The following is a 26276-nucleotide window of genomic DNA, read 5'->3' on the forward strand; positions in this document are numbered from 1 at the left end:
ATGCATGCTAGGTGAGCATCAACCAAGCTTCCTCCCGAGCCCATTCAATAATCCACTTTGGTAAATTCAATGTGCTGGGATACAGCGAACCAAAATGTGCAACTGGACCCCGCCTCCTAAGAGGATTCACATCTCATTGGCCACAACCGACCACGTGCCCAACAGGTTTGCGCACCGCCCCCGGGCATCCCAGCTGTCGATCAAGGGCTCGGCCCCTCCTCCGGCGCGCGGGCTGGTCCGTCTCTATAAAAGGACGGGCGGGCGCTGACGAGCCCGTGCGTCGGCGCGTCACGGCGGGGTGCGTGTGAGCTCATTGCGCGCGGGCGGGCGGGGTCCGACGGTTTGAACGAGACGAAGACGGAACCGGAGCCGGGCGCGCGGTCAGAGGACGCGGGTTCCCCGAGAGCCGGTGAGGCGGCTGGTGGGCCCGGGCGGCGGCAGCGGTCGAGAATTCATGGGGGGGCGGCCCTCGTGAGCGGCGCGGTGCCGCGCGGGCGGTGGGGGGAAGGGCGGGGCCGTGACCCGGCGCGCGGCCTGGGCCGGGGGCGCGCGCTCCGTTGTCCCGGGGGCGGGGCGTGGGCCGGAAGTGGGGGCTGCTTAGTGGTGACCGGCGGGGTCCTGGCTGTACGGCTGAGTCCGGAGGGTGTGCTCGAGGGGTGAGGTGGGGACCCTCGGTGCAGGAGGCGTCGTTGCATAATGGGTGGGAGTTGGTCTGCGGAGTTGGACCCCAGAATGCGACCTTAGGCTGACGCTTCAGCCGCCCTATGCCACAGTTTCCACATCTGTAAAATGGGGACAGTAGGATTAAGCATAGAAAGGTCTCAGCACCATGCTTGGCCAAAAGTAAGGCGGTCTCAGCCGAGGTTTGTTGAGTGCCTGTAAATGCCAGGTCCGTTTCCATTAGCGAGTAGACAGGCAAAGACATGCTTTCTAGGAGTCTGCTTTGTGGGCAAAGAGTTGGGAAGCAAGAAAATGAATACATGGCCAAGATAATTTCTGTAATTACTATAAAAGGGTGATACTAGTACTGCAGGGTGCAGCCTGACCTCTGCCCCTTGGAGATGAGGATCCGGAGGCATGGCCCATTGAGGGAAGTTAAGCCAGGCCTGATGTCTGCCCATGATAGGATGGATGTCTTGGAGAGCATTAATCAAGATAGTTCCTTAATGGGCACCTGCTGTGTGTAGTGCCCATTAAAGCTTGATTTAGCCTTGTGTCATTTAATAGGCACATCGTCTTGGAGGTATGTTATCTTCATTTTCTTTCTTTCCCCTCTGTTGTATTTTGTTCATTTTATTTTCTTTGTGGTGCTGGGAGTTGACTCCTGTTCCCCCACCCTCTACATTGGGCAAGCGCCGCGTCGCTGAGCTACTCTCTCCCTCACTGACATTTTGCAGAAGCAAGTCTGAGATTTTAGGTGGTGAAATGACTTGCCTTATGTTGCCTAACAAGTAACTTAATTCCAGGTTAGCCCTTCTCCCCCATCTAGAAAGGGTCTTTTGTACAGACATGCCTCTTGTGTCAAAGGGCCGGCACATGGATGCTTGGGAGGAGGTGTTCTTTTCAGTTAGGGTGTTAGTCAACTCGGATTCTACTTAATCCTTACCACAACGGTAGAAAAGGTAGGGTCTTAGCCATTTTGCAGGTGATCCATTTCTGAGAAAAGGAGAAGTGTTTCATTTGGGGTCACAGAGTTATTTATTTATTTATTGTGCCATCCTATCTTTCCATGGGACTTGGGATGGTACTTGGAGAGGAAGGTCATGTACTTTAGCGTATGCTGAATTGAAGTGAGTTGGGGAGCCAAGTATGGTGGCACATGCCCGTAGTCCTTACACTTGCGTGGTAGAGGCCAGAGAATGAGGAATTCAAGGTCATCTAGCTTCAGAGCTACTTCAGGAGCTACTGTGTTGAAGAGCAGAGTAGAATGAGTTAGGGAGGTTCCCAAGAGAGTTGCTGAAGGGAGGGAGACACTTGAGTAGGTGGGAAGGGGGTTTTCCATTGTGGTTCTGTGCAGCTCAGAGAGCCCTGAAACAGTGGGGTGGGTGTGTTGTACTCAGCGGGCTTGCACCAAGGCTGAGCAGTGGACATTTTCCTTACTTTTTGGAGACAGGATCTTAACTCTTAGCCCAGGCTGACCTAGAATTCACAGTGAGGCCTGCTGATCCTGAAGTGGAGTGATCTCCCTGCCTCAGCTTTTTGAGTGCTAGGTTTATAGGCATGGGCCCTCACTTCTGGCTCATACATTCTTACCAGAAGGAGAGAGAGAGAGACAGACAGAGAGAAGCTTTGAGAGCTAGTCTCTGTTTTGATTGCCTGGAAGAGCCAATTAATTGGTCGAATGAGTGGATGTTTATTACACATCCACAGGGTGCCTAATCCTATGTATTTAGTGACCACAGAGTTTGTGGAGCACATGGGACTTGGTATTAATGACTGCTAATGAAAGAGTTTGAAATTACATGACATGATCGTCAAGGGCCATTAACCTTTTCTGAGCTGGGGTGTGGTCAGGAGACACATGTGGCTTTACCAGCTGCTTTCATTTTATGGTAGCATGAGACACACAGTACCCAATGTATACATGTATACCCATCTTGTTTGAATGGCTCTCCTTGGGACACGATGATAGCCTTCTGCACACAGTGTGCGTTTTTCTTGTTGAGGGATTTTTAAGCAGGAGAGAAATACCTCATGCGATTTGTGATTCAGAAAATTCTTTCTGGCTGCCGTGTAGGAACAGATTGAGACAAACTAATTTGAGGACTTGCAGGGGATCTTGAGAGGTGTTGGCAGCAGATTCCAGGCACGGTTCTCAGCACCAAGATAGCATAAAAGAGAGGCGGTCCCTACCCTGGACCCCATTTGTTCCTGTGACTTGTGTTTGATATAATGCCAGCTATGTTATGTTCCCTATTTCATATAGCTCTCTCTGAGCCCTTTTCCAGGTGGTTTTATTAACTTAGAGTTGAGGTACCTCGACTTTAGTGCCTTGCCCCCAGTTACATGGCTAATGGGATGGACTCGGGTTCAAGCCCAGCTCCACCAGTTACCTCCTGGCCTAAATCTGGTCTGGGAAGCTGAAAAATGGAGGAATAGTGACAATTTAGTGTGATAATTAAAGTCCCAGAGGTTTGAATGAAGTGCTCTGGGAGTGTGAGGAAGGATTTACCTGTGGAATGAGGACTGAATTGTGCTGGTTCTGTCAGCTGTCTTTAGGGAGTGTAGAGTGTTGGTAGTTAGCTTTCTGAAAAGAGTTTTATGTAGACACCCTTTCCTCCTCCACAGTCTGAAACAAGTAACATTTACCTAACACTCACTCTGTGTGTGTGAAATGTGGGGTGGGGGCGAGGGCAGGGATATCAGGCAGAGACTGCCAAGTCATCTGTGTCATCTGCTTGTAAGTTAGTGAGTGCACTGGGAGAGGGAACCCCGTCTTTGGTTCTCAGGCTAGAGCGTGTGACTCAGGGCTTGCAGCAGCTCCATACAGGAGATGAATGTGGGCAGAGCCCACATTACTAGGGGGAGGGAGTGAATCATGTCAGGAGAGCCAAGGGCTGGGGACTATGGCTGTAAATCGCTGTGAGTTCCAGTCCTTATTCCATTGACAAAACGGTGTGGGGAATTAGGACAATTCTAGTGTCAAGAGTCACTGTAAAGCCTACTGCTTGCTCAGTGAGACGGCTCAGCAGGTAGAGGTGCTTCCCACCAAGCCTGACCAGCTTCGGACCACATGAGAGAAGGAGAGAACCAACTCCTGAAAGTTTTCCTTAGACCTCCACACACATGCATATATGCACACAAGAACATAGTAAATAAAAATTACCAAGAATGAAGGATGATTGAACAGATATTCTCAGAGTATGGCACCCACATTTACCAGTACTTTAAATGAGATTTATAGTTGACTATAATGATTGGTGCATGTAGTCCCAACTGCTCCCAAGCTTGAGGCAAGAGGATAACATAAGTCTAGAAGTTTGAGGTTTGCCTGTATAACATGGCATATCTGCATCCCAAAATATAAAGGCTATGTCAGAAATCTGCCTGAAAGGTGAGGGGGCAGCATTTTCTGAGAAATGGGAAAATGAGGCTGGGTAAACTCATGTAATATTCAGGGCCTCCTTTTCTTTACCCCTGAAATGAAGGGAGTGAAGAGGGCCTTGAAGAGGATTGCCAGTTCAGTAACAAGTGTCTTTGAGAGACCTCATACTTCGTTAGAGTTCAGGTACTCCCAAGTCCCCAGGGAGTGTGCAGCAGAGAAGAGTAGGTGCCAAGGACTTCGAGAGGTTACCACTTGACCTCACCTATGTACAGTACCTAAGTTATTGGAAACTGTGAAAGTAGATAGGTATTGCTAGGGATTGGCCCAGGGCTTGGCGCAAAACAGTCTACTGATGAGCAGTGCCCTTAGCCCTTGGTGTGTGTGTTGTTGTGGACGATGACTTGAGATAAGGTCTTACTTTGTAGCCTGCGCTGGCCTGGAACTTGAGGTTGTCCTGCCTCGGCCTCCTGAGCACAGGTATGCTACCACCACACCCACCTGTTTCTTTTCTTTTCTTTCTTTTTTTTTTGGTTGCTGATGATTGAATGCAGGTATCATGGATGCAGAATGCATGTTCCATTACTCTGAACACAGGCATCACGGATGCCGGACACATGTTCTGTTACTCTGAATTACCCCACAGCTCTTGGACTAGTGTTTTTGAACAGAACGTTCTTGATTGTGCAGCAGCCTCCCTTCATAAAGTCTGTGCTGATCTCTTAGTGCCCTTTGTGACTTGCAATCATGTTATCAATCTTATTAACATGGGGCCTGAGTTTTAGACTGTTTAGTTTGGGACATTTATTTCAGGTCATTTTATGCATGGAACTCTGGCTTATGACTGGAATCTTAGTGTCTGGTTTCACCTTTCAGGGAAGAAGGCTGAGCTTAAAATTAAGTATTTGTTCAGATTTGCTCTGGGCAACCTTGGGAACTGCGCGCCTTCACTTTCATTGTCATCCTAACAGGAGCCTTCTCTCTTTGATTTCATGTTGTAGAAGATGGCAGTGAATGTGTACTCGACGTCAGTCACCAGTGATAACCTAAGTCGACATGACATGCTGGCTTGGATCAATGAATCTCTGCAGTTGAATCTGACCAAGATAGAACAATTGTGCTCAGGTAAGAGGAATCCACTAGACACCCCCCCCCTTATTTTATTTTTTTTTTTGCTTTTTAAGACAATGTTTCCTTGTGTAGCCTTGGCTCGTCTGGAACTTTAGACCAGGCTGTCCTTGAATTCAAAGATCTACCTGCTTCTGCCTCCTGAGTGCTGAGATTAAAGATTGCACTGCCATACTTGACTCACTAGACCACCCTTTAAAAGCACATGTGGCCTTAGGGTTTGTACTGGCCTCTATATAGAGCCACAGAGAGATTATAGTTTCTTTCAGCTTTATCCATGCTGAGTACTGGGAGGGGTGGCTCAGTCAATAGAATACTTGCCTGGCAATTCACAGAGCACTGAGTTTGATTGCCAAGGAGTGTGTATAAATGCCTGTGGAGACCAAGACATCAGTGTCTTGTCTGTTGCTCTCTACCTTAATTGTCTAGAGACAGCTCTGTCACTGAACTGGAGGACTGGAAGCAGAAGCTTGCTATTTTGGCTAGGCTTTCAGTCCAGAGTAGGCTGACTAGTGAGGTATTGAGATCTACCTGTCTATCCTCCAGTGCTGGGTTTGTAGGTATACACACCGTGCCTGGCTCTTTGCATGGGTGTTGGGATTCAAACCTAGATATTCTCCATTGTGCTTGTAGAGCAAGTGCTCTTACCCACTGAGCCATCTCCTCAGCCTTGCATGTCAGGGCTGTAAAACTGGATCTTCCTAGTTAGTGGATGATTTCAAGAATATATATGCCAGAGCTGGGTGTGATGGTACATGTTTTTAATCCCAGCATTTGGGAGGCAGAGGCCTCTGAGTTTGAGGCCAGTCTAGTCTACATAGTCTACATAGCAAGTACCAGACCCACTAAGGCTACATGGTGAAACCCTTTCTCAAAAGCAACAGCCCCCACACAGATAGGGGTGGGGTAGGGATATTTTCTCTAACTACTGGAATTCTGTCTTAATGGGCATGGATGTAAAGCAGTAGAAAAGGATGTGGGCAACATGCCCAAGTCTGGGTTCAGTTCCCAGAACTTCTGGGGCGGGGGAGTCTTATTAGTGACATAGAATCAGAATCCTGCTTCTTCCAGTAAATAACTTCTCTTTGGTACTAGTGGTTAAAAACAGGACTTACACATGCTATGCAAGTGCACTACCCCTGAGCCCCAGCCTCCTACTAGCTTTGAGGCAATGTCTTCCTAAATGTCTCAGTCTGGCTTTAATTTACCCTGGAGCCTAGAATTTACGATCCTTCCTTCTCAGCCTCCTAAGAAACTGGATTACAGACAGCCTGGACAACCAGGCTCAACTATGTAAACGCTTCTCAAACATCCCCATTTAGCTCAGTATATCTCCAAGAGAAAGGTACAGGTACTTCCAGTTTCACATGGGAAAATGGCTTAGAGAATTTGAGTAATGAATCTAGGCATAGAGAACTAAGAGCACAAGGGGGATTTGAACCTTTTTTCGAAACAAGACCCTGTATTCTTCAGTCCCTACACGCTATTTGCATTGGACTTTTTCTTAACTGACGGGTACCATTTGGGTTGATTTAAAGAGACTGCCATTCCTTAGCTGCTTCCTGTGGTGCTCAGCTTTTGTACTTCCTTTTTTGTTGTTTTGAGGGGGGAGTGGCTCCGACTCTTGGTCTTGGTTTCATTTGTTTGCTTCATTTGCTGTGAGGGCCAGTCTGTTTTTCAGTTGTCCAGAGGGAGGTAGTGCATGAAGAATTCTAGTGGTTCCCAACAATGAGTGGCCTTTATTAACCTTATTTTGTTGTAAAGACGGTTGCTTCAGATCTGTGCTGCTGTCCTCTGTCTCCTAGTCATTTTCTCAGCTTTTTCTTGCTGTGCCACAGTTTGTTGAAGGCTTTTTAAAGCACTTGTTTGCCCTGTGCTGTGAGTAATGTGGGGTGAGGTCATCTTCATTTTCATTGGAGACTGCTTGCTCACCAGCAGGTTTTCCCTAAAATTTCCTTCTATCTATAAATACACCCCAGAATATTTCTCACTTAATTAGAAGCTGAATCTCTTCCTGTATAGATAAGTTGTGCATATCCCAATCTGGCCCCAGGCTTTTCTGATTTAGGCAGGGAGCTATCTTAGACAGGTCATGTCATGAAGAAGCCTTTAGTCTGCTCTGAACCTTGTGACCTTGGATGAATTCTTTGGTGGTCTTCTAGTGCTCTTTCCTCAGCTGTGAACTGGGGCAGTAGTCCTGGTTCACCAGCTTGGTTTTTGCCAGGGTCTCCTGGCTGCTGATTGTCTGTCAGACCCTGATGGACCAGGTACAGATGCTCATGAGCTGCTGGGAAATGAGTCGTCTGAAAGAGCAGCCAGTGCTCTTAATTACCTTGTCCTCCACCCTACCATTTTTTTTTTTTTTTGAGACAAAGTTTTACTCTGTAGCCAAGGGTAGTTGGTCTCTAACTTGTGGCCATTCTCTTTCCTCTGCTTCTCACATGTTAGGATTACCTGTATGGTAGTACACATATGAGATTGATTACATATGGCATGTGTTGGATATTTATTTTATTTTATTATTACTTTTCAAGACAGGGTTTTTCTGTGTAACAGCCCTAGCTCTCCAACTAGCTCCATAGACCAGGCTGGCACGAACTCAGAGATTTGCCTGCCTCTGCCTCCCAGTGTGTTGCATATTTAAAGAGGCATGTAGAAGAGAAAGAATTGAGCAAATACAACTGTATATAACTAGTTATGATGACACTTTATCATAAACTCGGTGAAGTATTTCAGCTTTTCTGGCTTCTGCCACTTTTCTTATCCTAGATAAGGTGTTTTCCATAGGAGAAAGTGTTGAGTGTAAGACGTTTAACTGATATGTGAGTCTCTTCTACTCATTGATAGTTGTCCTCTTGAAAGCTGCTTCGGGTGGCTCTTGGAATATGTAGGTGGTTGCATTGTGTTTTTCATTTTGCCTTTCGAAGGCAGCTTTCACTTGTAATCTGAGACCACACAGGATAAGCTGCAGACTGTTCTTGAGAGTTGGGGCCGGGGTCCTTCTCAGCTCCTTGCTGGGAGTCAGAGGAGGGGAAACTTTTCAGCTCCTTGTGTGTCTGAGGCCTTCAGCACCAGTTCTGGTTCTTTCTTATCAAACTTCTAATGAGCAGTGGATCAAAAGACCAGAAATTTCCACCATGCACAGTCTTTAGGAGATAATATCCGGTTTTTCTCTAGAAGTACAAAGTGGGGATCCTTCCCTGGTCATGTGCTGATGGCTGTGATGTGACTGAGTGTTTTCAGTATCAGCTCCTCACCCACCCACAGAGTCAGGAGCCCTTGCTTGGCTCTGGAAGTGAGAAAGGGTGAGAAGACCTTGGTGATACTGGCAGGCTGATCAAGAGGCTTCCTATATTCTGTCAGGGATCATCTTTGGCGTGCTAACCAGTCAAGTCTGTTGTAGATACCATCAGAGAAGAAACTCTGGTCACACAGAATGATTTTGATATCACACAGTGATTTTGACAGCAAGCTTGCTTTTATCCAGAAGGAGCCAGGAGTTGCTTTTTGCCACCCTGTGTCTGGTGGGCAGCACTAGTAATTTCTTTGTATGACTCTTCTGTTAGTGGATTGGCTCTGTATTTGTTTCCAGTTTCTTGCCCCTCAGACTGTTAACAGTGAGTAACATACAAGACAAAGCAAATGCTGGTTATACAGTTCTGTTTACATCAAAATAGTATTCCCCCTGTTAAAATATTTTGAGCTTGAATTTTAAGGTCTGTATTAATGACCCTTCAGCCCTCTGCAGATTTTTTTTTAATTCGTCATTTAAGATAATCAAGTTGCATGTGCTCTTTGAAGCCTAAACACTCTTCGTAGTCATGTGTGTTTTGTGTATGTTAGTATTAAAGCACTGGTGTTATTTATTTTGTGTGATATGTGGGTGTGAGGGATCTAGTGTGCTGTGGAGTACATGCGGAGGTCAGAGGACAGGTCTTGAGTTGATTCTCTTCTATCTTGTTGAGGCAGGGATTTCTTTCTTTTTCTGCCAACCTATGCACTCCAGGCTTTCTGGGCCCACAACCTCCAGGAAATTCCCTGTGACCCCTTCCTGTCTGCTATAGGAATGCTAGGATTACAGATTATATTGTATCTGTCCTTTTCTGGGTTTGGGCTGGTCTTGAATTCCTGATCTACCTTTTTTAGCTTTCTGAGTTTTGGGATTACAGATGTGTACCATCATGCCTAGTGTTAGTAAGGGAATATTGGCTAGGGTTTTCATTAAGCTTTCTAAGAGTACCCCTAATTGAACCATGTTGAGCATCAATGTACTTGAGATAAGAAATTGTCTGGTATTGGACTGTGTCCTGGCCTTGTATTTTATGGTCTCTGTTCCCAAGCAGAGCCTTAGAGTGGAGTTTTTGACAGCCAGTGGACACCCTGACACTGCCTTATTCTCCTCCCATTACTTCACACTGTCAAGCTAGAGACTGATGGGTTCTTCTTGTTGAAGATTGTTGGCCTATTTTGAAGCTCTGCTTGAGTTGTCCACCTTTGCCCTAGTCTCACTCAGGCAGAGTGGAAAGGATCCCCCCAACCTGATTTTTTTTTTTTTCCTAGCTGAGACATGTATGAAAAGGGTATGAGGATTGGCTATGGTGGTACATTTTTGTAATCCCAGCATTTGAGAGTTGCAGGAAGGAGGATTTATGGAGAGTTTCAGACTAGTCTGGACTACATTGCAAGATCCTGTCTCTAAACCAACCAACCAATCAACCAATCAACCAACCAAAATCCTCTGGCTCCTTGTACACAGCTGGGGAACTCTTGTTGGGCTCTATCCCCAGCTCTTTTAGTGGGCTTTACTTTTTTTTTTCTTTTCTTTCTTTTTTTTAATTTTATATATATATTAACACATTTTTGGTCAATGAGAGTGTAGTCACATGGTACACTCCGCTTCTAGAAAGTGCTTCTTTCCCCAACTGTGACAACTATGTCTGTCCTATGGGCTTCTAATGTGATTCATGGGAATCAGGAGCTCAATGTAATGCTAGGGTTGGACTCTGGCCTCTGTGGTATTTATTGAGCCACATATTTTGGTCCTTGTTTTTAAATTTCTTTGTACGTGTACATGTACGTGCGTATTGGGACTTGGCAAGTACTCTATCACTGTACTACATCCCCAACTCTTCTATTTAGTTTTTAAAAGTTATAATGTCTCTAGGGACTCTCTGAGTTCTAAACTAAAAACTAATGATTCTTTGAGCAGATGACTAAGAAGCAGACGGTTTTTGCTGCTGAGTTGTTGGTTGGTTGGTCTGTTTGGTTGCTCCTTAGTTCTAAGAAAAATATGTGCTGGGTATAGTGATGTATGGCTTTAATCTCAGCACTTAAGAGTCAGAAGCAGGCATATCTCTGGGTTCAAGGTCAGCCTGGTCTATGTTGTAAGCTCTGTCTCAAAACAAAACAAAAACTATGTATGTGTATGGTATATGTGTGGGCATGCGTGGGCCAGAGAACACCTTTGTGGAATTTGTTCTCTCTATGTGTACCTGGGTTCCAGGTATCGAACTCAGATCTCCAGGCTTGCATAGCCAGCACCTTTAGGTACTGAGCCATTTCATTGAACCAAGCTGTTTTCCTCAGCTTCCCCGAGTGCTGGGGTTACAGGTATATACCACTACACCCAGCTCCTCCAGTTTTCTTCTAACCTAATTCAGAAGAGAGATCTTTGAAATCCTCTGTGCTCCTGTGGAGAGAAGTAAGTCTGTATCTTTGTGAAGATTTAGAAAATGTTTTGCCCCTTTTTTCCTTTTTACTGTTTTGTGCATTCATTTTTCTTTCTAGTGGCTATTTATGGCAATTTCTAACAAGAGTTAGACTTTCATAGCAACCTTTATTTTCTGCCTGTTTTCCAGATTGAAAATATGTTAAAGAATTTGTCAGATAAAACCAGCTTTGAGTTAGCACTCCAGAGGTTGAGGCAGTGGGATTGCTATGAGTTCATAGCTAGCCTTGGCTCTACAGTAAGTTCCAGGTCTGACAGAGATACATATTTCTAAAAGTAAACTTTAAGACCCCTTGTCATTTTGTTAATAGATTAAAAAAAAATGTTATGTGTATGAGTGTTTAACCTGCATGTATGTCTGTACGCCACATGTGCGTCAGATACCCTAGGCACCAAAAGAGGGCATTGGATTCCCTGGAAAATAGCATTACAAACAATTCTGAGTTGTTGTATGGGTGCAGGGAATCAAACTCAGGTCCTCTGCAGGAGTGCTCTTAACTGCTGAGCCATCTCTAGCCCTTTGTTAATAGGCTTTTTTTTTTTTTTGGTTTTTCGAGATAGGGTTTCTCTGTGGCTTTGGAGCCTGTCCTGGAACTAGCTCTGTAGACCAGGCTGGTCTCGAACTCACAGAGATCCGCCTACCTCTGCCTCCCGAGTGCTGGGATTAAAGGCGTGCGCCACCATCGCCCGGCTGTTAATAGATTTTTAAAAATTGATTTTGCTCTAATCTTCCCCCCCAAGATATTTGTTTCTATTACTTTAAATTATGTGTGTGTGTGTGCGCGCGCGTGCGTTTGTGCATATGTGTGCTGTTGCCCACAGAGGTGTGAGATCTCCCTAGAGCTGAAGTTACAGGTGATTAAGAACCACCTGATATGGCTGTTGGGAACTAAACGGGTCCTTTGTAAGGGCTGTATATGTTCTTAACCATTGAACTGTCTTTGTAGCCCCATCTTTTTAGTTGTCTGTGGGCCACTGTACAAATTTTAAAATTGTATTTGGGGCTTGGAAATGTAGAATACTCAGCTACTATACATAAGCCCCTGATTTTCACCCTGAGCTCCACACATGTAATAGCATGTGTTGTTTTGTGCTTAAAATTTTCAGCACTAAGGAAGTAGAGGCAGGAGGATCAGAAATTCCAGGTTATCTTTGCTTCTTTGAGTTTGAACCTGGTCTAAGCACATGAGACATCTCTTTTAACAAATTGTATTTGGGTTAAGGGATGTGAATGACCATGGTTTTTTACTAGTAGCATTTAGAGTGGGCCATAGTGTTAAACATCTTTAATCCCAGCACTCAGGATGCAGAGGCAGGCAGATCTCTGAGTGCAATGTCAGCCTGATCTATGTTGGGAGTTTCAGGCCAACCAAGGCTACATAGTGAGTGAGATTCTGTCTGGGGAGAAAGTGTGGAATTCAGTGACCTAGTTAATTGACTTTTTCTTTTATGTTATTTATTCAGGAGCTGCATACTGTCAGTTTATGGACATGCTCTTCCCTGGCTCCATTGCTTTGAAGAAAGTGAAATTCCAAGCTAAGCTAGAACATGAATATATCCAGAACTTCAAAATACTACAAGCAGGTTTCAAGAGGATGGGCGTTGACAAAGTAAGTAAGCTTTACTTCTTTGTTTAGGTTTCTTTCTTGTGTTTAAAATTTTTATTTAAATTTTAGATATCTTTAACAAAAAGATTGTGTATTTTTGTGTTTGTGTGTGTATATATACATGCCTATGCAGGAGGACAACTGGGGGGAAATGAGGTCATCAGGCTTGACAGCAGGTGTCTTTACCAATTGAGGCTTCTCTCTGCTCCCCACCCTTTTTGTTGTTGTGTTTTTGTTTTTTGAGACAAGTTCGTTCTCTGTAGTCCTGACTATACTGGAATTCACTATGTAGACCAGGCTGCTCTCAGATTCACAGAGATCTGTCTGCTTCTTTCTCTCAAGTACTGGGATTAAAGGCATGTGCCACCACCACACCCAGCCTTGCTGGCTCTTTGAAAATTTATTTTTTTTAGAGTTTGTTTACGACAGGCTGGCCTTGAACTCACTGTGTAGCCCAGGCTGGCTTTGAACTCATGGTGGTCTTCCTGCTTCAGCCTCCTGAATGATAGGATTACAGGTGTGAGGCACTCTGTGGGCTGGACATTTTCTCTTTCTAGTTTATGTTACCTTTGTTACTAGTTAACAGGATTTACAGGGAACCAGGTTTTCCTCTACCCTCCAGCCCTTGCTTCCTTCACTGTCTTTTTTTATTGTCTGAATTTAATACGGTTTGGAGTAGACAGCCTGTAACATGAGGGCCTGCTTTTCGCCCCAGCCACCCAGCTAGCTTAACCCCGAAATAATCACACGGAAACTGTATTCATTAAAACACTGCTTGGCCCATTAGCTCAGGCTTCTTATTAACTCTTATATTAACCCATTATTCTTGCCTATGTTAGCCACGTGGCTCGGTACCTTTTTCAGCAGGGCAGATCACATCCTGCTTCTTCGGTGTCTGGATAGGACTGTGAGCTTCCTTCTCAGAATTCTCCTGTTCTCATTGACCTGCCTTTACTTCCTGTCTGGTTATCCTGCCTATACTTCCTACCTGGCTACTGACCAATCACTGTTTATTTAAAATATAATTGACAGAATACAATTGTCCTGCACCATCAACCTGTAAACCTGAACTACTGTGGGGCAATGATCTTATACCCTATAAAGATTTGTCACTTGTATTGGTTTAATAAAACCTGATTGGCCAGTAACCAAGCAGGAAGTATAGGCTGGGTGGCCAGAATAGGACAATTCTGGGAAGAGGAAAGGCTCAGTCTGCAGTTGTCGCCCAGATGCAGAGGAAGCAAGATGAGAATGCCTCACTGATAAAGATACCAAGCCACATGGCTAACACAGATAAGAATTATGGGTTAAGATGTAAGAGTTAGTTAATAAGAATCCTGAGCTAATGGGCCAACCAGTTTATAATTAAGGTAGGCCTCTGTGTATTTCTTTGAGATAGTTAATGTAAACATCTGTGTGTTACTTTGGGCTTGAATGGCTTTGGGACTGGGCAGGACAGAAACTTCTGTCAACACTAAATCACACTAAACCAGTGATTTTTTTTTTAATAAAATTTAAAAGATTCTATGTATATGAGTGTTTTGCTTGCTTGTGTGTATTGTGTGTGCCTAGTGTCTGTGGAGGTCAGAAGAGGGGGTTGCATCCCTTGGAGTTATAAGTGGCTGTGTGCCATCATTTAGGTAAGGAACCAAACACCCGGGTCTTCTACGAGAGCAACAAGTACTGTCACTCATTCAATGTCCCTCTACCTCCTAAAACTTTCTTTCATTCCATTTTATTGAGAGAAAGAAAGAGAGGAGAGTGTATGAGTGCATGTGTATATGTGATTCGTGGCTGCAGCTGTACCCACCGAACCATCTCACTGGTCCTTTCATACTTGGGAGTCTTTCTCTGGCCCACTAACCAGCTCCAAATAAATGACACAGAGACTTAATTATAATAGCTTAGGCTTGCTCTTAACTAGCTCTTATAACTAAAATTAACCCATTTCTGTTCATCTGTGTATTGCCACATGACTCATGGCTTTTACCTCTTTTCCTGCATGTCTGTTCCCTCTGTGTCCACTGGTGACTCTGCCTTCTTCCCAGCATTCTCTCTGCCCTGAAAAATCCTGCCTAGCTATGGGTCATTCAGCTTTTTTTGTTTGTTTTTTGGTTTTTAAGACAGGATTTCTCTGTGTAATAACCCTAGCTGTCCTGGAACTCTCAAAGATCCACCTGCCTCTGCCTCCCGAGTGCTGGGAATAAAGGTAAGCTCCACCATTGCCTGGATTTTTATTTTATTATTATTATTTTTTAGATTTACTTCTATAAAATATACTCACTTGATTCTGCATTTTGACTTTTCATCCACCCATCTTTCCTTCTCTCCTTCCTTTCTCCCTCCCTTTCTAGAGTCTTACTGTGTAGCCTAGGCTGACCTCAAATTGGACATGCTCCTGTCTCAGCTCCCAGAGTGTTCGTAGATGTGTGCCATTGCACTCAACCAGGGTATTTCTCTTTATGGTACAGTGAAACTTCTGCTGCCTTTTAGGTGTCTTAATGTGTGGTTATGACTTTGGTGATGCTAGTTCCCCTGTGGGTGCTTAGGATGCAGCACAAGGCCTTGTGCAACTAGGCAGGCACTTAACCATATCCAGGTCTCTGGTTTTTTTTGACGTTTCTTCTCAGGAGTTTGGAAGACTGACTAGGGATTGGTACTGTATTGAAGGCAAACTGAACTTAGCAGTAAGATCTCTAAAACATTTTCTTAATTTGGCAGAACTTGGGTTGTTCTGATTTATGGGCAGGTTTGATGCTTGCCAAACAAAGCCTTTGGTTTGGTCTAAATGGTCTTGATTTTTTTCTGCAGATAATTCCTGTGGATAAATTAGTAAAAGGAAAATTTCAGGACAATTTTGAATTCGTTCAGTGGTTCAAGAAGTTTTTTGATGCAAATTATGATGGAAAAGAGTATGACCCTGTAGCTGCCAGACAAGGTCAAGAAACGGCAGTGGCTCCTTCTCTTGTCGCCCCAGCTCTGAGTAAACCGAAGAAACCTCTCAGCTCCGGTAATGCAGGTAAAGAGAACCATTAGCCCGGTTCCAGTAATTCCACTCATTCAACATTGGGTACAGGGACTCTGCATAGAACTGTGCTGTAGCCCTGGATCAGGAGAGTTGAGTAGCCATAGGCGTGCCCTGTGCCTTTGGCAGGGACATGATTCTGCACGTGGCAGATACGTGGAAACCTCTTCACTCTTGCCCCTGGTCGTCCTTCTCTGTAAAGTGGAGAGTTAACACTTGCTCTGACCTGTATGCTGTGTTACCTAAGGACTTTTTTGTTGAATGTCATAGAATTTACTTCTGCTAGTTCACATAACAGAGCTTTATTTCCATGGGAAATTAGGGCATTTTGTAAATACCTGAGAGTAAGTTTCAGTTGTCTGAGGTTCAGGACTTTTAAGAGTTTTCTAGGTCTCAGGGATTCTTCTAGCCGTCAGTCTGTAGGCCAACCTTCTGTGCCTGCTTGTGGCTTCGTCCATGGAGATTAAGTGGGAGAACTGCTGTGGCTTGCTTTGCTGCTAGCAGGGCCTAGGAGGGAGGGGCAAGTGGATGGTAAAGAGTGTCTTGAGAATGTTTGGGCTTGGTTTCCCAAGATGTCTTTTTAGTAGTATATTCATAGAACATGTACATATGTTCTGGGCCACCACTCCCTGCTAAAGATGGAGTGTTGCTTTGTTGTTGTTGCTGTTGTTGAGACAGGGTCTCTGGCCAAGGCTGGCTTTGAACTCACTGGGTAGCCAAGAATGACTTTGAACTTTGTTCTTCCTGCTCCACCTATTTGAGTTTTGTTTTAATAACTTTATTGAGAAAGAATACATGCACCATACTTTTTTACCTTCTTAAAATGTTTAAACCTAAAAAAAAATTGCAATTTATTTTTATGTTTATGGGTGCTTTGTTTGCATGTATGTCTGTATTACATGTGTGCCTGGTGCCCTCAGAGGTCAGAAGAGGGTGTTGAATTCCCTGGAACTGTAATTATAGATGGTTGTGAACCACTATGTGGGTGTTGGAAATTGAACCAGGTCCTCTGGAAGATAAGCATAAGCAAGTGCTCTTCTGAACCATCTCTCCAACTTCTTAGTGTGTGTGTGTGTGTATGTATATGTATATACGCACACATGCATATATTCATGTGTGTGTATGTGAAGGTGCATTTGGAGATCAAGGACAACCTTAGATATTTCTCAGGTACCATTCACCTGTTTCTTTGAGATACTTCATTGACTTGGAACTTGTTTAATAGGCTAAGCTGACTTGCCAGGGAGCCTTTCTATCACTGGGATTATAAGCAGGCACTGTTACATGGGTTCTGGGAATACAGCTCAGGACTTGAGGTTTTTAAGGCAAGCATTTTAATGACTGAAAGCCAGTAAAGCTTAGGGAAGCTCTCACCTTTTTTGTTTGTTAGTTTATGTTTTGCTATTTATTTATTTATTTAGGCAGCTCTCACTGTGTAGCTCTGGCTCTTCTGCCACTCATTATGTAGACCAGGCTGGCCTTGAATTCACAAAGATCTGCCTGCCTCTGTTTTCCAAGTGCTGGGATTAAAGGTGTGCACCACCACCACCTGGCTTTACCACAAACAATTTAAGGATATTTTGATCACTCAAAAAGAAACCTTCTTGTGCTCAATTGTTTGTGTTCATTTCCTCCAACTTTTCTCTCTTTCCTGGCTCTAGGTCTTTACTTATCTGGTTTCTATGACTTCACTTATTTTGGACATTTTTCTATCAATGAAACCATAGAATAGTGTCATCTTGTGTCTGGCTTCCTTTACTTAGCACAATAATTTCAATGTTTTATAGTATTTATCAGTTTTTATTTATTTATTTTTTTGAGACTCTCTCACTGTGTTGCTCTGATTTGTCTGGAACTCACTATGTAGACCAGGCTGACCTCAAACACACAGACCTGTCTGTCTCTGCCTCCCAAATGTTTGGTGTAAAGGTGTGTGTCCGTACCCCCCAGCTGGTTCTTTTTTTCTGTCTCCCCCTCTTCCCAGTCCCATCTCACACACGCTAGGGAAGCTGTGTACTTCTGAACCATATCAGTGTACCCCACATCCATACCTTCTTTTCAAAATTTTGAGATTGGCTCTTGTAAGGTTGCCCAGTCGGTCCTTGAACTTGTGATATTCTTGCCTTTCCCTCCCAACAGCCTGGCTTAGTACTTGATTGTTTTTACTGCATCATAATCCTCCATTGTGTGGAGCAACTCATTTGTCTGTTGGTTGTGGAGTTGTTGCTGGTGTTGGCTGTCTTGAGTGTACTGCTGTGAGGTTCATGCAGTTTCTGTGTAGAACACATTTTTATTTCTCTTGGGTGTGTCCCCAAGAGTGTATTTTTGAAGCTGAATTCCTGGGCTACATTAAAGTGTTTGTAGAGCGGCCTGTTTGCACTGCCGCTGGCCGCTGGCCACTGCCGTACCATCAGCAGTGTCTTACCGTTTGTTGATGGAAGGCCGCTTGATGGTTCCCAGGTGCCCAGACTTCTGAAATAACCACACAGAAACTGTATTAATTGAATCACTGCTTGACCCATTAGCTCTAGATTCTTATTGGCTAACTCTTACATATTAATTTAACACATCTCCATTAATCTGTGTATTGCCACGTGGCTGTGGCTTACCAGGGGCATCTGTCTCTGGTGGGGCTACATCGCTTCTCCCTCTGACTCTGCCTCCTTTCTCCCAGCATTCAACTTAGTTTTCCCCACCTAGCTCTATTCCCTTACAGCTCTGCTATAGGCCCAAAACCGTTCCTTTATTAACCAGTGGTATTCACAGCATACAGAGGGGAAACCCACATCAACCATTAGTGGTATAGGAGGGTTCTGATTGCCCTCAGAACTGTGTTTTTTTTTTATTCCTTAGCTTTTTGAGAATGGCAACTACATATGTAATCTTAGACGTAGCATATTTCAGATGACTTGTAGTAAACATTTAGTGTTCAGGATAAGCAAGTACCAAAGAGTGCCGTCCAGACAAAGTGCCTATGAGTGGACAAAAGGCCTGTGATTATACATTTTTGGGGTACTGGGAAGATAGGATATTTCTAAGCCTGGCTTAATATCTGTGTTTACAGAATATTTGCTAGATGAACAACTAAAGTGAAGAGGGTTGCATTTATCGTGAAGTAGCCCATTCTTAGTTATGTAAACTTGCAGATCATTTTCTGTCACTGCATCGTCTGCCTTTTGGTTATAACCACTAAGAGATCTGTAAATCTTGGTTACGGTTTCTCTCCTGACCCCATAGACATCTAAAAGGTGAGCTCTGAAGCTACAGTGGTAAAGGCGGGCTCTACTCCTAGCCTTTGTGAGTCCCTTCCTTTACCTAACCCAGGGAGTCTGAGGCAGTAAGTTAGAGAGTTCTAGTTTTCCAGGTGGAGCACAGAGTATTGCAGTACCAGCTGAGATTGTGATCTGTTCTTTATACAAGGTTTGCCTTTGATCCATGAAACTGCATTGCTTTTGGGTTAAGGTCCATCATTGTATGTACCAGTGTGATTACACCTTTCAGCTGACAGTTGGCTGTAGCAGAGTGAAGATCTTGTTAGAGGCTCTCCCCAGCATGAAGGAGCTTGCTAAGATTGTTATTAAGTCTACTGCCAGGATAAGAACCACTTGGTGGTGTGCTCTTGTATTTGGGCTCTGTAGTAGCCATCAGTTCCTTCGCTGACTGTGGAAAGCAGTTATACAGACTTCTTGCTTTTTGTGTGTTTCTGTCTGTTTTCGAAATTTCTTCTAACATGGTTAGTCTTTTCTCAGCTCCACAGAGACCCATTGCAACACAGAGAACTACTGCAGCTCCTAAGGCTGGTCCAGGGATGGTGCGAAAGAATCCTGGTGTGGGTAATGGGGATGACGAAGCAGCTGAATTGGTGCAGCAGGTATGCCCCTCTTGTGTTGTTGACATTGTTATTGTGGGTTCCTTGCTTCACTCATGAGGGCAGGGGCTTCTCTCTTGCCTGCAGTTGTCTTGATATATGTGAGGCTTTGGCTGCAGAATTGGCCATGAGCCGTGGAGTAGAACAGGGTTCGGGCTTTCCTAGTACCACAGAAACCTATGTCTGTCTGGAAATCAACTTAAAAAGAAAAGATTTATTCTTATTCATGTGTGTTTATCTATGTGTCTGATATATGTGTAAAGACCAGAAGAAGTCAGTGGATCCCTGGTACTGGAGTTATAGGCAGTTAAGATCCACACTGTGGATCATAGTCTTGAACCTCATTGGAATGCCCTCGGATTCTCTGGGATTAAGAGAGAAAAGATAATGAAGAGTTGCGTTCTGGAGATTGAGAGTGAAGTGCTGGGAAAGGCCTGTTGCTCTTCTGGTTCTCTTCTGTACGGATCAGTGACTGGAGGTAGATCAGAAAAACAGAATGGGGACTCTTGATCCTCTTTGTATTTTTCCTTCCTTGTTTAGTGCTTTTGAGTGATTATTTTGATTCAGTCATCTACTAGTCACTGTTGCTATAAAATATAGAATTATGGAGAAAAAGGAGACCTCCCTAAAACGTCAGAGGAAGCAGTTACAGAAAAAAAGGTACAAGAGCATAAAGAGTGGTCAACTGAGGCTACATGACTGGCAAGTTGATCTTTCATTCTGTAGAAATAGACAGTTTTTTCATGAAGAGCCCAAGGAGGAAATGAGTACCGCTTTGCCATTATTTCATTTACGCTTTTCAGCTAGCCTCTCTGGACTAAATACTTAATGTGTGAGGTTGGGGGCTTGGGTAGGTTTTTTTGTTGTTCACTTTTTTCTTTTGAGACAGGCTTACCATGCAGACTAGACTGGCTTTGAATTTGTGGACATGCTGTAACCTCTGCTGCTGTGCCTGGAGGGAGCTAACACTTGCTCACAGTAATTCAGATATCTGGAATGGTGTTTGGTACAGACTCCATTGGATTAAATGATGATTGTTTTTATAGTCTGGATGGAATGGAGTAGATGCTGCAGTGTTCTTTAAAAGTTCACATGGGTTCTATCTTCTTGGCTTGTGTGAGAAATAAGAAATGGATCAGAAAAGGGAGACCTCCCTGCTTTGGAGATTGGTATTTATCATCATTGCTCTGGGAAAATTGATGGTAGACATTGGAGAGAATTTCGGAATAGGTTTCAATAGTTGAGATTGGATAGGCTAAGGTTTTGAAGACCTGGAGTTCTGGGTAGTTGTGGGCCTCTGATGATGATGTGGGAGGTCAGGAAACTGACTTTGTACTAACCAGTTTCTTCTTTTACCCTGGAAAGTTAGGGTCAGATTCTCACACCCAGCTGGTCTGTACCACAGAAACACATTGGCCTTCTCTCTCTCTCTCTCTCTCTCTCTTTAAAGATTTTATTTATTTGTATACAGTGTTTTGTCTGTATGCTTGCTAGCCAGAAGAGGGCACCAGATCTTATTACAGATGGTTGTGAGCCACCATGTGGTTGCTGGGAATTGAACTCAGGACATCTGGAAGAGCAATCAGTGCTCTTAACCTCTGAGCCATCTCTCTTTTTTTAAAATCCCTTTTGTTTTTGCTAGTTTCTGCCTTGTCCAGACCTCACCTTCTAAATGCTGGATTTATAGGTGTGAACCAATATACCTGGCTCTTGACCCGAATAAGTTTTTTTTTTAAAAAAAGTTAATATGAAGGACTGTATGCTTTTCTCAGGTTGCCAAAGTCCAAACCCCATTCAGTTACATGTTCTGTCTGGTGGCCTCCCTGAAAGCATTTGAATTTGTAGCCCTAGATAAATGGGAGACATGAAGTAGATAGGTTGGTTAAGCAGAGAGCAGCACTGTATTCTGTGTCGATTACTTTGTAGTACTTACTCATCCTTGGTTGGTTTGCAGGGATCCCACCTTAAGTCATCATGGAGATAGTTACTTAAAGTCTTTTGAGTGTCTTATGTGTGGCCTAAATTGTCTTGGAACTTGCCATCATCTTTCCTGACTCCTAAATTCTGGGATTACAGCTGTGTGTCAAACTTTGCCAGGATTTATACTTAAAAAAAAAAAAAAATCTGTTGTTATGTGTTGTCAAATCCGCTGTAGTCTCACACCAGATTTGTGTGTGCCTGTGTGAGTTTCTGTTCACCACCTGCATGCAGGAGCTCCTGGAGGCCAAATTCTGTTCCCTGGAATTGGAGTTACAGGTTGTTGTGAGCTACCACGTTGTTTCTGGGAACTAAGCCTATGTCCTTTGTAAGAGCACTACTAGCCAGTGACCCATCTCTTGGGCCACAAAATTTGTTGTTGTTGTTATTATTATTATTATTATTAGAGACAGGGTCTCAGAATATAGTTCTTGTTGGCCTGGAACTAACTCATGTGGATCAAACTGGCCTTGAATTCAGAGATCCAACTGCCTCTACATCCTGAGTGCTGGGGTTAAAGGTATATGTCACCATGCCTGGCAAGATTTATTTCTTAATTTCTCAGTAGCTTATTTGTGGAAACCAAAGCCCTCTAGTGGGACTTACAGGGGCTTAGGGCCACCTAATGTTTTGAATGATATATGCAGCAAGTCTTGGACTAAATTGACCATTCTTCTGGTAAGGACATAGTGATGATTGTTGGTCGTTTTGCTAAGCTGGGTTGTGGGTTCTAGTCCCATCTCAGTCAGCCTTAACTTTTCCATTTTTGATTCCATCTCAGTGAAAAGCTTTCTAATAATTTAAGGTATAGTCCTCCCTCCCTCCCTCCCTCCCTCCCTCCCTCCCTCCCTCCCTCCCTCCCTCCCTCCCTCAATCCCTCCCTCTCTCTTTTGAGACAGGGTTTATCTGTGTAGCCCTGGCTGTTCTAGAACTCACTGTGTGGACCAGGCTGGTCTTATTCACAGAGATCAACCTGCCTCTGTCTCCTGAATGCTGGTATTCAAGGCATATGCCATCATGCCTAGCTTTAAGGTGTAGTCTTAAAGTCTTCCCTTTCTTGAGAACTCATAGTCAAGATTACTGTGAACTAGTATACATTATATATCTGAGACTGAAGAAAATTAAACTTAACTGGATTTTTGCTTATGTTTTATTTTGATCAAAGGACACATCATTTTTTTGGGTTTGATATTGTGTTAGTACATCAATGCTTGCTGTTTCAATGCTTACTGTTTTCAATATCTTTTACAGGTCAAAGTTTTGAAGCTTACTGTTGAAGACTTGGAGAAAGAGAGAGACTTCTACTTTGGAAAGCTAAGGAACATTGAATTGATTTGCCAGGAGAATGAGGGGGAAAATGACCCTGTACTGCAGAGGATTGTAGATATTCTTTATGCCACAGATGTACGTGTTTACTTTGAGATAATTTCTTTCCATTCTGTCAACTAAGAAAAAGTTTAACATTGTTGATTTCAGCTCATTTTGTGCTGGCACCTCTGTTCCAGGGTAGGGTTCACCAGAAAATTTCATTTTTGATTTTCTCCAAGTCAACCAAAGAGCATCTTACCTAGTAGCTAGCTTCTTGACGTCCCTGTGTCTTTGCTTAGGGAAGCAATCAACTACAGAAATGGCTGGCTTGTCCACTTCTGTAGTTTATTGGCCATCCCATCCTTGCAGTTTGACCACTCCAGCTGGATGTGTTGTTGTTGGCCATTATCAGGACCGCAGGCGTGTCCTTGGTCCTTGATGTTTGCACCAGGGTATGCCTTTGCACCTCCCTCCCAGGAGCTTGCCTGATTCCCTGTGTGATTTTCTTTGGATCCATCTTTATTACATAGCCTTTAATCATGACATATTCATCAGAGAAGCCTGCTTTTCTTCCTCCTGGATTTAGGATATGCTACCCGGCCATACCTACTGTTTAACAGTATTTGTAATTGCACATACCTCACAAGGTCTGTGTAATACTATACAAATTAACTAGTAGTTTTCTAAACATTCTGTTGGAATTTTGAAGGATTAAGACAGATGACTGAGAAGCTGCTAATTTGTCCAATAAATCGTTAACGTTTGCATCATGTTCAGTAGTGAAATGTGAAGCTAGATGATTAAATAAGTCTTTGGTTTTTTAGGGAAAGTACATCTTAACTACTTTTTAAGCTATAGAGATTTAGTTAAAAAGAAAAGTCAAGGTGTGTTTTTACGGTAGAGCAGTGTGGCCATTTTGTACTGTAATTTAGCAGTCCTCCTGCCTCAGCCTCTTGAAGTGCTAGAAATACAGGTGTGAGCCACCACACCCAGTTAGGATACTGAACTTGATGGTCATCTTCAGGTTTTTTGTTTTTGATTAAATCAAGGGTTTCATAACCTTGCTTAGACTTGAACTCACTACATAGCTAAGGATGACTTTGAACTCCTGTTTGTGTGTCCTGAATTTTGGAATTTTGTGTGTGTGCTGTTCTAGCTGCTTAAATGTCATTAAATTTGCCTTTGTTTTGTTATGCAACTTGGGATTGAATCCACTTTTGTCTTGTGTAGAGTTAAGTGCTCTGTCATTGGAGCTTTGACAGAAATTTTTTGAGGCAGGGTCTCATTCTCTGTAGTAGTGAACTTGGAGTTAAAGACTTTTGAGGGAATGCACATTTTAAAGATATATTTAGACACATAAATATTCATTATCCTAATGCTTTGAGGATGAATTTGTGTGTAGTTTTTGGCATTAAAAGAAATGGTGCTATTGTTGGGTGTGATAGACACATTTAAATGTGGAACTCAGGAAGGAAAGGTAGAATAATTTGATTTTGAAGCCAGCTTGGTCTATATTTAAGCAAGCTGCAGGCTAGGCAAGGCTACATAGGGAGATCTTATATCAAAAATCAAAATAAAAAAAAATGATGCCATTGTCTAAAAAAATATAATAGTATATATTATAAATTATATATCTCTGGTTTATGTGTTGAAGTGCCAGATGTGTGGGAGACAAGAAGAACTACCTACATGGAGAGGCTTAAATTGTGAGGTCAATGAGTAGAAGGAGGAACTGGCATTCAGTATTGAGTAACAGCTTTCCCCAACTTTCATTTCCCATTTCAGGAAGGCTTTGTGATACCTGATGAAGGGGGCCCACAGGAGGAACAAGAAGAGTATTAAGCAGCCTGGACCAGCAGAGCAACATCCGAATTCTTCACTCCAAATCATGTGCTTAACTGTTAAATACACCCTTTTGTTATTCTTAGAGAATTCACTGGTTTCTTTTCATAAGCAAAAAGTACCTCTTCTTCAAAGTGCACTTTGCAGAAGTCTCTTTCCGATGAGTTTGAGTTAGGAGCTGTTGCCTTGTAGCAGAGCAGTATTAACATCTAGTTGGTTCACTAGGGGACAGAGAGGCCAACCATGGGGCTCTTCATGTGGATGCTGGTCACACTGACTGATGGAGAAGGGGGTTTTTGTAATACATTGAGGTATTACAAATACTCAGAGAAATGTAAAGACTGATATGAATTTTAAGTGAAATTCTGGCAGAGAACGTTTTAATAAATAATGCCTTAAGAGTATTTAAAATATGCTTCCATATTTCAAAATATAAAATGTAACATGACAGGAGATTTTGTGTGTCCTATGTTGTGTCTGGGAAGGAAGGGCCAGACTTTAGACCCTTTGGAACCTGCTGATACAGGCCTTTCCAGACTACATCTCATAGATGTAGTCTTTGGCCCAGAAGGAAAGTTTGAAAAGTTGTTCTGTAAAGCCATTAGGTGTCATTGACCAGTTGCATCCCTACTATAAAATATATAAGCAGCATGGTAGCTTGGGTGAATAGAGGGCGTCTCAGCCCTGCAGTGCCTGAGACAGAGCTCAGCTTTTGCTGAGCTTTCCTCTGAGGATTTTTCAAACAGTCCCCCAAGTTCCTGTGTATTGTGATTCTGGGACCTGCCCATATCTCTGGGATTTGAATGGGCGCCTAGTCCCGTTGTACTGTCTTGTAAGTTTACATTTACCACGTTCTCTTCTCTGCTCCCCTTGACCTCTGGGGACGCCTCTGGCTCCTTAAGTTTGCTGCTGAGCATTGTAAATACAGCAGGCTGGTGATCGCAGCTGCAAGTTCTTTCTGGACCTCTGGCAAAGGAGTGATCAGTGAAGGCCAGTGTCACCTTGGGCTCTGTGAGGCTGGGGTGTTCGGTATCTGCTGTCCACAGCTCTCCATTGTCACCCAAATACTTTGCCAGTGCACTAATCTCTTTGGAGATAAAATTCTCTAGTGTGTTACTAAATGTTAAAATGTTTTTTTTTTTAGAATATACAGTACCATGACTGAAATATTAATATTTAAAATACTTTCATTCCTTAATTCTCCCTCATTTGCTTTGCCCATGACCTATTCAGTTCGTTTGGCAGAATTCTGCAAAATGTGTGTTACCCACTACTGAGGTTGTTCAGCCCCTGACGTGTTTGTGTTGGTTTGTTTCTGGTGGTAGCTTGTCTTATGCTGTGTGTAGAAAACAGGTATTTTATGACAGATTGTTATGTAGTGCATGCTCGGTGTGGAATTCAGAGGAAAATCCAATTTAGTGATTAACAATGCCAAAAAAAAAATGCAAGTAACTAGCCATTGTTCAGATGACAGTGGTGCTATTTCTCCTTTGTGGCCTTTTAGACTTCTGTTGCCCCCAAATTCCATTTTATTGGGAACCCATTTTTCCACCTGGTCTTTCTTGACAGGGTTTTTTTCTACTTTAAACAGTTTCTAAATAAAATTCTGTATTTCAAGAGTGTCCGGTCTTCTGAAATGTGTTTTGCCTTGAGTGCAAGCTTTTAATTCTAGGGGTCAGGGTCAGGGTCTTCAGCTGATTTTAGATAGAAGGCTGAGAAGTGATTCCTGCTATCTTTTTTTTTTTAAACTT

The 26276-nt window shown here is 43.4% G+C and overlaps 1 protein-coding gene across 1 annotated transcript; it reads left to right on the top strand.

Annotated features, from left to right (window-relative positions):
• Positions 1-275: 275 nt before the first annotated feature.
• Mapre1 (microtubule associated protein RP/EB family member 1) lies at positions 276-26147 on the top strand. Its single transcript, XM_075962570.1, has 7 exons — positions 276-409; positions 5044-5167; positions 12363-12508; positions 15317-15524; positions 19280-19401; positions 22627-22779; positions 24469-26147. Exons 2-7 carry the CDS (start codon positions 5047-5049, stop codon positions 24523-24525), a joined length of 807 nt encoding a protein of 268 aa, XP_075818685.1. The 5' UTR covers positions 276-409; positions 5044-5046; the 3' UTR covers positions 24526-26147.
• The last annotated feature ends 129 nt before the right edge of the window (positions 26148-26276 follow it).

This window comes from Microtus pennsylvanicus, chromosome 2 (genome assembly GCF_037038515.1).
Source record: "Microtus pennsylvanicus isolate mMicPen1 chromosome 2, mMicPen1.hap1, whole genome shotgun sequence".
NCBI lineage: Eukaryota > Metazoa > Chordata > Mammalia > Rodentia > Cricetidae > Microtus > Microtus pennsylvanicus.

What these genes read in the sequence shown, in the direction of transcription:
- Mapre1 (XM_075962570.1), top strand. Translation starts at nt 5,047, where the DNA reads ATGGCAGTGAATGTGTACTCGACGTCAGTCACCAGTGATAACCTAAGT. An exon ending in GATAGAACAATTGTGCTCAG is followed by an intron (nt 5,168 to 12,362) that starts GTAAGAGGAATC and finishes TTATTTATTCAG; the next exon opens with GAGCTGCATACTGTCAGTTT. An exon ending in TCTCAGCTCCGGTAATGCAG is followed by an intron (nt 15,525 to 19,279) that starts GTAAAGAGAACC and finishes GTCTTTTCTCAG; the next exon opens with CTCCACAGAGACCCATTGCA.